The 11,654-nt window shown below is 35.2% G+C and overlaps 1 protein-coding gene across 1 annotated transcript in view; it reads left to right on the forward strand.

The window, feature by feature from the left end:
* Nucleotides 1-10,156, forward strand: part of LOC102804467 (uncharacterized) — a 55,787-nt gene extending 45,631 nt beyond the window's left edge. The window contains exons 4-5 of the mRNA XM_006813698.3: nucleotides 4,390-5,702; nucleotides 6,609-10,156. Coding sequence (XP_006813761.2) covers nucleotides 4,390-5,693 — 1,304 coding nt within the window. The 3' untranslated portion in view covers nucleotides 5,694-5,702; nucleotides 6,609-10,156. The remainder of the gene's footprint in view (nucleotides 1-4,389; nucleotides 5,703-6,608) is intronic.
* The last annotated feature ends 1,498 nt before the right edge of the window (nucleotides 10,157-11,654 follow it).

The raw sequence follows: 11,654 nt of genomic DNA on the forward strand, positions 1-11,654 counted from the left end.
TAGTGTGTTCGACAACTCGTGTATGAACAACAATTTTAATAAATATGATTTTACTTGGTAAAATTACTGTATTTTTCTACATAAAAACAAAAGAATTTCATAATGTCTTTGTTATCATAGCGTTGTTGGTAATAATTGAAAATGATACATCCACGTGAACCTGCTTATATGAGATTGAAGGAGTCTCTGTTTACAATAGCCGTATACATCTAACTGCGTCATCGCTAAGTTTCCTTGTGGACCACGAGCTCTGTTCCTTGTTTGCACGTTATCATGTTCACACAATCGCAGACATTATTTGTAAGGGTGCCCTTTGAAATGGCACATTTTCTCGATGTTTTAGCGAGTACTCCGCGGGTATATGGCTTGTTCTCACATCAGCATAATTTTCCTCGAGTTCACTCATCGCTTTCCCACATGCACTTCTCGTTCTTTGCTGCTAACTTTTTTGCACTATAATATGGTGTTGTTTTTGTCTTTCTAAACATCAAGTTTATTTTTGACATTCAACGAGATCGCTTGAATTTTGAATTTGATGACGGTTCGAATTTATCCACTTTTACAGTGATCAACATTGCGTTTGAGTAGAGTTACTAGTAATTACAAGCCTGATTTACATTTTTCTTGCGGTGTTTTTTGTCAATGTATTAAATATAAGTGCTTTGGGAAATAACATAATTATATTGCGCGAGTGAAAGAGTTTGGTGAGACTGTCACAACACGTTTTATTTATTTCCAACGCGCGTGGTCGGCGCGTGATTGCGTTTATTTTGTATTTTTGTTTTCAAAATGTATCACTGGCTGCGTTTGTTTTGTTTTCTTCAACAAATTAACTGTTCCGAGATCTCTTTCATTTTTCATCCGGCTGCTGCCAATCCAATAATTCGTCGCCGCATGTACTCATCCAAGCGATTTATCGTCACAGTCATTATACTAGTAGTTTAAGTCCAATTGATTTGTAGAAATTCAGCTATGCGATAATTATATGTGCAGTTTTGTTTTGCGCACCCAGACACGAGCAAAAGTTAACCAATAGATTTTGTGAACTACAGCATTCGTATTACTAATATGCAAATTGAGTAAGGGTCATAGTGTGAGTTGCGTTCGCAAATAACAAAGTGTCAAATTATTTTGAGCGCCGTTCGGAATAAATTTAGTCAAAATCACACACAGAAACACACACACAACACACAAATACTAGTACTCAATACATATCGCGATTGACCAGTTATATAGTTGAACTACACACACAAGGACGTAAATATGTAAATACAGGTCACAGTTCGACTTGCGTAGCAAACGTTACAATGTGTCAAGTGATTTGAAGGCGTCTTTGTTCCAACACAGAGAAGCAATAGGCGTTGTGTTTTGAATCGTCATTAAAACCTAAATTTATTACGAATAAAAACATAAGTTTATACATACAATGTACGATCATTGTTACTCCAGCGGTCGGTTGGCAAGGGGACGATGTTTCTGAAGCCAGCCATAGCAGGAGCGAGCGAGCGAACAAAAGCGAACACGAACGAGCGAACGCGAGCGAGCGGAAAAAAAGTGGTCGGTTTCCGGTCGGAAAGCAGCGAGCGGTCGGAAATTAAGCGATAAGCGGTCGTCAAAAAAGCGATAAAAGCGGGAGGTTGAGCGGAATGAGTACTGTATACATGTTAGGATACATGTCCATGACGATTTATTTCGCAATTGGATCAAAGATGGTCGATTCGCAGGCATCTTGTTTTTGTTTTTATGCAGTATCTTGGACGTTCTCTGTCAGTTTTCATTCAAATTTGGCACATACATGTACTTTATACATGTTAGGGTGCATGTCCATGACAATTTGTTTCAAAATCTGGTCAAGGATGGCCGATTGACAGCCATCTGACTTTTTGGCCTTACTACTATATTTCCACAATTTATGTACCATTTTCATTTGTATTTAGCACATACATCATACATATCAGTGTGTTTCATAATCAGATCAAAGATGGCCGAATAACAGCTGTTTTTATTTTTGGCCATAATACTACTACATGGAACACATGTTTTGATGTAAATAAACAATCTGTTGTATACGCTTGCGACAACCCCTCCGCTTTAATATGACGAGCACAAAGAGAACTTTCAAAAATTTAACGGGGATTGTGTCATTTTCAATGACTTGTTAGCTCCGCTGTCGACTTTGTCGAGCGGAGCTTATCATACGAGTGAGCGTCCGTGTCAATGTTTTATATTTTTGACTTCTTCTTGAAAACTACAAGCCTGAATGCTTTGATACTTGGTGTATATGTGCCTTGGGTAGACCTCTCTCAGATTTGTTGATTTCATGATGATATCTTCAATTCTCTAATTTTAATGATTATTTTTGACTTTTTTGGTAAAAAGTAATATTTTCGACTTCTTGTTGAAAACCGTAATTCCAATTGCTTTGATATTACATATATAGGTACTACATGTCGACCCCTCTCAGATTTGTTCATTTTGTAATGATATCTTTAATTCTCTAATTTTGGTAAATATTTTTGTCATTTTTGGTAAAAAGTGATATTTTCGACTTCTTGTTAAAAAAAACAAGTCCAACTGCTTTGATATTACATATACAGATACTACATATAAACCACTCACAAATTTGTTCTTTTCATGATGATATCTTCAATTCTCTAATTTTTATGAATATTTTTGTCATTTTTGGTAAAAAGTGATATTTTCTTCTTGTTAAAAACCACAATCATTTAAAACAGCAAGTCCTATTGCATTGATACTGTGCATATTGTTCATTTTCTAATGATATCTTCTGTTCTTTAATTGAAATGTGCATTGCTAACAGCGGAGCTATCTCAGCCGATAGGCTGCTGGTTTAATTAAATCTTACAGCCAATGGGAGCACATATGCTACAACCTCTGCTTACTTTGGACTAATTGTTCTTTTTTTTTTCAGGTGCAGAGCCAGAATTTTTTTCTCAGAAAGCAAAGCCACTGGAACTGCATGTATTTCAAAAACATACCGGTACTATTCGCTGCCTGTCTGACAATTGTATAAAGTTTCACAGGTCCTCCTTTTTTACTTTGAGAAGTTCTGTCAACCAAGGCATAAATATGTGTTTCTCTGTACATAAAATTTCACACGATTTGTTAATATTATCATATGATAATAAAAACTTGATAATATTTTTCTGGATTTTTGCACTTTATTTGTATCATTGTCGTATGAGAAGTAATCTTGTCCTTATTAGAGATATTGAAACTAATCCAGGGCCACAAACTAGTTTATCCTTACAGACACAACACTGACATATTTGCAGATCTGATTTGTATACTTCCTTGTCATTTTACCTGTTGTACTGGTTTGGTGCTATCTGGTTTCCTTGCTGAGAATAATGTTGACCTGGATAGAGAGTGCTATAAACTTGAAAATGCCATAGAAATCATGTTTGCCAATTTATGTCCATGCAACTTTAGAATGACAACTAGCGAAGGCAGTGTCATTCATGACTTGTCTCAGATATGTGTCATCCAGTTTTGTTCAAAGTTGGTACAGGGACAGGTAATAATTGTTTACAAGTGAACATCGCATTATATATTGATCAAGTTATTCATTTGGCTTTACAAGTGAACATCGCATTATATATTGATCAAGTTATTCATTTGGCTTTATATTTATTTACCCCACCCACCTCCCTAAAATTTATATTATGCAAGTCGTATAAAATTAAATAATGTGGATCACATTGTTTTCATTTCCATCTGGAAGAACAGATAAATATTTGTTGACAATCTTCTTCTTTGAAAAGATAATCATGAATTTTAAATTAATTTTTAATGTTTCTTATAGTCTCTCAGCACAAAGTACTACTTTTTAAGTCTTCTTTTGTGAATGACCTGTGAATTGCACAGGATGTGCATTTTTGCAATTTCTCATCCGTAACTGCTTTTGTTTTCTAGCTACAATTACATAACTACAGACATGCTACTGACAATCTGGTGGACAATTTTTGACAGGCTTGTTAAAAAATTAAGTATAGACAAAAAATTTAGATGAACGGTTTCTGGAACATTGTCATGAAATACTGTTCACAAAAACACTCCTAGTTGAATATGGAGCTGGAAACCTTGCAAAGAATAAAACCACTTTTTGATTTTGTTCTACAAATTGAGGTATTGCCTTAGACAAACATTGTTGTATCTAAGCTTTCAGATAGTGTATAGGTTATTATAGTAGTATGCTTAGTATTGTTTACTGAATATCTGAATCACAAATCTATTTTAACTTGTTTTTTTCCCCTTTTGCTAATTTAACAGCATTGCAAAACAGAAAGTCATATTGCAACAATAAATAACACCATAGTTTTTATGCAGTTCCATTTTGCCCAACCATGTATGTGTTTATTTCTACAGAGCAAATGGTATCAAATCAGTCTGTGGATGCTGAACATAAGAAGACATTGATACAAAGAGTAAAATCAATGTATGGTAAAGACATTCAGGAATTGAAGCAGAAAGAAAAAGGAAGAAAGCCAAAAGTTGGCCAAGTTGATGTCTTAGAAACACCAGTTGAAGCAAATCCTGTCTTGGTAAATGAACAACCTCGTTCTGATAAAGTGGTTGATGGTGCTGTTGTATGTAAAAAGAACAGTATGAAAGTGGATTACAATGAAGAGTCAGCAATCCATGTCATTTCAGCTAATGACTTGTCTACTGACACCAGCCAACCAGTTCCTGTCTCTCTCACTATGGCAACTGATCATTATGTTAATCACCATAGCGAAGATATCAGCACAACTAGCACACAAGACAATGGTAGTGATTCAACTGTGCTTGTTGTTGGTGATGATGGGAATATCACAAAAATGAAGATGGTCACCCCGGAGGAGCCAGAACCCAAACCCAGAGATGTGGAAAAAGAACTTGCTAAAATAGTCAATGAATTGAACTTAGAAGCTTATAAACAAGGACCAAGGATTGTAAAGATGAAACTGGGTGTGGATACATCTGAACCAGTTGCAATTACTGTCTATGTTGGTGCTGGAGAAAAATTAACAATACCCCCACCAGGATGCTGCGAGTATAATGTAATTGAGCATGGAGTTGCTGAACAATTGATGGAGGATAGCTCCAATCATAATATTAGTGGTAATGAAGAAGAAGTAAAGACAATGGATTTAGAGTCAGAAATGGTTATTAAAATTGAAGACAATGATTTTAGTGAGTCAGAGGAACGGGCAGATTTGGAAACTGATTTAACGGCTTGTCAGGATGGACTAGAAACTACTTGTGATGATCCAGGCTTGAAGGGAATATTTATTGATGATGCTCTGAATTCAAATAATGATGATGATGATGATTATAGTAATGTGTCCACTGACTATATAGATGGTCGTATGTTAACAGAACAAGAAGATAAAATTGTAACCAGAACTGATAATGAGTCTGTTGTCAAGAATACTGGTAATGAACAGACATCTACAGATAAACCATGTATCAAGAGTATGAAGGATTCTGAAGAAGAAAAAAGCAACAATGATGAAACATGTGAAACAAACATTTCTAATAATTGTGATGAGCCTAGTACACCGTTAATCTCTGTACTGGAATTTCTGAAGGATCCAACATCCGTTATTATAGAGGCTGATCATAGCAATATTGATCCAGATCCAGATTCAGACCTGGAAGAAAAGCCATTGGTTATGGATGAACAGTAAAACATACATGTAAGTAAAAGTTACTAGATACCTTGATTGGAAACACACACAAAGGGGACTCTTCAATGAAACTTGGTACATAGCTTTATTTTGAGACGTATACTTTGGCTGAAATCTGTGCATATGTATTGTCTAATTTGTTTAATGCTGACATCGCAAGAACCATTTGAATTTAGTGAAATGTAGTACAAAGGTACTGTAGGATAATCGGTGTATTTTTTTTAGCTCCATTGTCGACTTTCTTGAGCAGAGCTTATCATACGAGTCCATGCGTCCACTGTGGTATTTACTTTTTCAAGTTCTTCTTGAAAACTACAAACCTGATTGCTTTGACACTTGGTGTATTTGTACCTTGGGTAGACCTTACTTAGATTTGTTCATATTATGATTTGATGAATATATTTGTTGAAAACCACAAGTTTGATTGCTTTGATATTATACAAATTGACACTATAGGTGGACCTCTTGCATTTGTTCATTTCATGGTAATATCTTCAATTCTTTAATATTGAAATGTGTATTGCAAACCCCGGGGCAATCTCGGCAGGGGACTGCTTGTTAGTTTAGATAATGATTTGACCTCCATGTATTACCAGGAAGACACGTCCGAGATGGTCACATTCAAGCACATACGTCACACATCTTAAGAGATATATGCGCATCAATTTGTTTCATGATAGGATTAAAATTGACAAACTTTGACCGATAAAGTTAATACTTGTCATACATATTAACATGTATTTGTTTGATGATCAGATTTAAGATGATAGAATGGTGGTCATTTTAATGTTAGAAATGTGTGGAAATCAAGCATTTCTGCCATTCAGGACACTTATTTTGCTCAAACTTTGATTATGTATTGTTTTTGCTCTCAGAAGTATAATAGAAACATTATTTTGTATTATAATTTTATAGATTCCAGAGACCTTTGTGATAAATTCAAACTGATGATGCGTCTCCTGTTAGCGTGCTCAAAGTTGCAGTTCTTATTGACAGTGCCTGGAAGCTCAATGCAAATCAGATTGTGGTTTTGAAGGAATTGAAGAAAGAAGAAATCGTTTGGATAATTACCAAAGTCTATTTCCATACAGTGAATAATTTCAACCTGTCTATTTCAGTCGTTGACCCTTCGAACAACGAAGTGAAAGTTTGTAGAACTCAACAAAATATGATTAATTTTGGTCAAGATCTGTTCAAATAATAATTCATTTTGTCCAAACTTCATGACAGAATTTTATAAAAATGTATGAATTGTTGCATATTTGAGAAATATTCAGCTGATAAAATCTAAACCCTGTGCTAAACTTAAAAATCATGTGCATATGTGTCTTCAAAATGGGTTTCTTTTATGTTTACTATTTCAGGCTCATTCTGAAAACACTGCTTGCATATTTTCTACACCTCTGTTGGAATCATTTTTGTAAACCATTCTTTTTTTTTCTGCTGTCCTGTTGTTTTTTTGGTTTATCCAGGTTTCTCGCTATTTATGATAGCATTGGTGACCTTCTCGATAGTTTTATTGATTGAAAAAAAAAATATCCGGAAATAGTTCTGTTCAGGTTTCCCTCAAAATTAATTGTAAACTATGTAAATAAAATTTATATACTTGTGCAACTAGAGGGGAGGCAGGAGATGTATTGATAGTTTCATTAAAATAAATTGAATTTTCTTGTGTTTTTTTATCCTAGAAGTAGTATTTGTATTATTTGAGAAAAATATGTATTGCGAGAAAGCAGAATTATACAGGGACATTAAAGTTAGGAAAACTGTGTTCATGCAACATGTGCACAAATAATGTTAAAATGATAGAAGTCAAGTAATATAAAAAAAGTAACAATATTACTATATTATCAAAACATGAAAATATTGTGTGTTTTTTCAATGGAAATGACAATTCTATGGTTAAACCTATGAATTTAAATAACTATAACTATACTTTCATGAAAAATATCATGAATGTAATGTAATGTGAAAGTATCGTAATTTGAAAATACTATAGATGGGTGAATTCAGTCATGTACCAGTAATGTACAACAGTCTACTCTTCTATTTTCTAGTAATATTTCATGATGAACAATCTTGCTGTACTTGAATTTAGTGTAATTTTGTCTGTATAAAATGGAAGGGTTGTCACCTGCATACATGCAGTACAGGAATTGAGTTCTAATCATAAATGCTCATTAGTAGATGTTTGTCTGTAAACAATGACACACTGTCTACTGCATGCGCAGATGATGACTCCCCATGCTTCAAGTTTATTTTTCTTATAAAATTAAACAAATATTTCATGGTTCTAAATCATTTTTTTATAGAAAATGACGCTTTCAATAACTGAAAAAATTTGAAATGTATTTGTAGATGTTTGATAAATATAAAGGATTGGGCTCCTGTCTGATGTAGACAGAATACAACCATTGTGAAAATGATTTTTTCCACTCATGTATGTATATTTATAGGGAATATTAATTCACATAATTTACAAATCCTGTATTTATATCTCAATATTTAGCTTATGTTAAAACGAGTCTCGACTAATGACTTTTGCGAAAGACCTTTCCTCAAAGTAACCAGGATGTGTGACCTTTCGGTGTCATGAATACTAGGATGTGTGACCTTTAGAGAGGGTCATACAGAAGTCATTATTTTCATGATTGCTTGTTAGGGTTTCACTGATTCACTACTAATTAATGTATTTCTACAAAGCTTTCAAATGCATAATTGTACAATCATTAATACTATCATCACCACTTTTATTTTAATCTAACTTATGATGTCATAGCATGACCTTCAACCTCAATTGATCTATTTTGTCTCATTGTCAAAATTACCATGTTCTCTCAAGTATGTTTCATTCAACATTATCAAAACTTGCATAATTTTTAGCCAAGGTGTTACACTCACTAACTTCATTGTATTAGTGCCTAGATACGGTGCTAGCAATATCTTGTTACCTATTTTTATTAATTTTGGAAAAATAGCTGATGACAGTGAATAATTACTAACATCGCATCTAGGTATTAGTAAAATGAGGTTCAGATTGTATTAACATAAAATTTTGTTAAAATTTAATCAATTTGGCTGTGAGCAAATTTTAGAGAAGTACAAAATTAATGTGCAGCCTACACAGGAATACATTTTTTGTGTCATAACATGGTACACAGGGTTTATTGTTACGGAAGCCTATTAGGACCAAATTCAAAGTGTAACAAAGAAACATGACATCTCAGAATTTCGACTTGTAGATATTTTGAGATGCCATTTCAAGATATTTATTTTTATGTTATGTTTTGAATTTGGCCCTAATGGGCTGCCATAGTTAAACAATTGTAGAAAGGTGAAAACTAGAGTGAAAAATCTGATTAATCGTAAAACAAGTCGAGAGAAATTTTCAAATTGTATGTATTTCTTTATACCAGAATGTTTGTACAGTATTCGTTCCATTAGTAGCGCATATGCTTATATAAATTACAGAGGATTTTCTATGATAAAAAATAAGTGATATTTTAATGGGTTACAGCCATTGCAATTTCTAATTTATATTCACTTCTATTAGAGATGCATTTCTAATAAAGCAAATGCGATAATTTTTAATATGATCAGGTGAAGTTTATTATTAATTATTTGTGAGATACTCATTCACATGTTTCTGTTTTGATACAACCAATTGTCTGGGAATTTATATTTCCCTTTCCAACTCTTTGAGGCAACCATATTGAATTAATAATTAATTTCAGTTCTGTCAAATCCTTCTATCCAACTGTGGTGAAATGAAGTGAAGTGATAATGGTAATGGTAAATTATTTTGTTTGGTCAGTACACGATTTAAATTCAAAATGTTGTTTATACTCATGATATTGTTTATTCTATGTCATTTGACATGTGCATTTTGATTGACAATGCATTAATTAAGATAAGCGCAGGGAAAAACAAAGTAAACAATTGACCTGTGATTCAGACATTGTTTGTAGCGTGTCTGTGTTTATTTAGTCATAGCAAAAAAACAAAGGCAGAACAAGAAAAAAGAGATGTGATAGTCTACAGCATTGTGGAAGTACTATGCAATTCACAGGTCATTTTATAATTGACTGAAAGAGTTTTCAATAGTTGAAATTTGGCCGTCAGGTAATCCTTCAAAACTGGTACTGCATATGCACTACTGTATTCACCTATATCTAAGCTTTCAGATGATATATAGGTTGCAGCATGCTTAGAATCAATAGCATTTGCCCATACAGTTTGCTAACTAAATAATGAAATAGCCACCAGGGACATGGTTATGTGACAGTGGTTATGCAACAGAAGTTCTCAGCTATTGTAATGAATTCAAATGATTCAGCAATTATATTTTTTATATTTCATTATTTTAATGGAAATTGGTCGTCATTGCTCTTGTCAAAAAAAGCATTTTGTAATTTCTGCCTGATACTGCCATTTGTTCATACATTAAAGACATTTATACCTTATTCTTTCTCAGTAAATAATTGTGATGTTATCAGAGGTACTGTAAACTGATTTTATTCATATTTTCATGCATTTTACAACAGGTTGGGAGTGATCAACTTTTATGAAATTGTTTGAATGCCCTCAAGTCGGCAAGTCTCCCTAGTTTTTCTCCACAAACCTTCCTTATTACTGTCCACAAATCTCTCCAGTTTCAAGCGACAAATCTCCCTAGTTTCTTTCAACAAATTTCCCTCGTAGTCCAGTCAGTTTATGGTTTGAGACATCAAATAGCAACAGAAATAATTTCTTCACAATACATTTCGGGGAGGTGCCTAGATTGACATACTAAAAGTCTAGGAAAATCTAAGCTTTCGAAATATACCTAATTTGCATAAATTCAAAATTGCCGTTTGGTGCATTTTTACAACATGGAAAATATAACTATTAGAACATATCTTTAATTCTAGATGACGTTTTTTAGATATTCAAGTTGCTGCGATAGGGTTTGGTGTGTGTGTGTGATTGTGAAACATTTGATTGAATAACAACTATTTGCATAGGCGGCACCTCAGAGTCTGTTCCTCGTAATGACTCTGAAAGCCGCGCCGTAGGGTGAGGGGGGAACATCGATCCTAGTGACTCGATGTTCAACACCACCCACCCCTCACCCTTGTTCCTGAAACAGTCACTCTCGGTAGGACTGTCACTTCCGAGATCCAAAGTCCTGCATTCGGTATTGCTTTGGATCCCGCTGAGTGCTGGACGTAGGGGGAAACATGCAGACGGAGTTGATGGGCAGACCTTGGTTTCCCGCAGAATAGAGGCCTAAGTCCTTAGGGTAGGTAAATTTTATGCTCAACCTTTTCCGCTGGAACAAGTGCTATCCGATCGAGCGGTGTTTGAGACTGGATCCAGAGTCTAGAGTCGAATCTTGCACTCGATTGGATCCTTCGGTTTCTCCCCTGACCCGGGTACCACACATTTTTTGGGTTCGGTGGGACAAGCAAAGGGGGTGGCCATGTTCATGGAATATTTCGACCAATTAGTCGGAAACAATCCACGCACTGAGAGCAGAGTGGCGACCCTCAACCTTAGAGTTGTGGCCAGCGCACCAAATTGTTTTGCGCCGCCAGCACTCTGAACTCTTCAGGTGGCGATACACGGTTGCAATCTCCAACACAACAGTTTGTGTTCCTGGCCAGGGAGTTTGACACGGAGGTGGGCTTGGTACGGTCACCGCAGGCCTGTTTACACGAACGAATGCAGAGTCTGCGTTCCCTCTGTGTCCCCCGAGAACTAATGAGAATCATTGGAATGATGTCAGTGGTTCACAAGGTAGTTCCCCAGGCCGTGTTACGCAACCACCCGTTACAGTGCACTTTTGTTGCAACGCCGGGCTCTCTTACGGGAACTGGAGAGTTGAGCAACACTCTCAGACCAAGTGAGGGATGCCTTGGCCTGGTGGTCGGCAATTGTCAACCTCAGGCAGGGGGTCCCCTTGGACCCACTCACCATGGC

The sequence above is a fragment of the Saccoglossus kowalevskii genome, chromosome 4, assembly GCF_978046115.1.
Source record: "Saccoglossus kowalevskii chromosome 4, keSacKowa6.1, whole genome shotgun sequence".
In the NCBI taxonomy this organism is placed as follows: domain Eukaryota; kingdom Metazoa; phylum Hemichordata; class Enteropneusta; family Harrimaniidae; genus Saccoglossus; species Saccoglossus kowalevskii.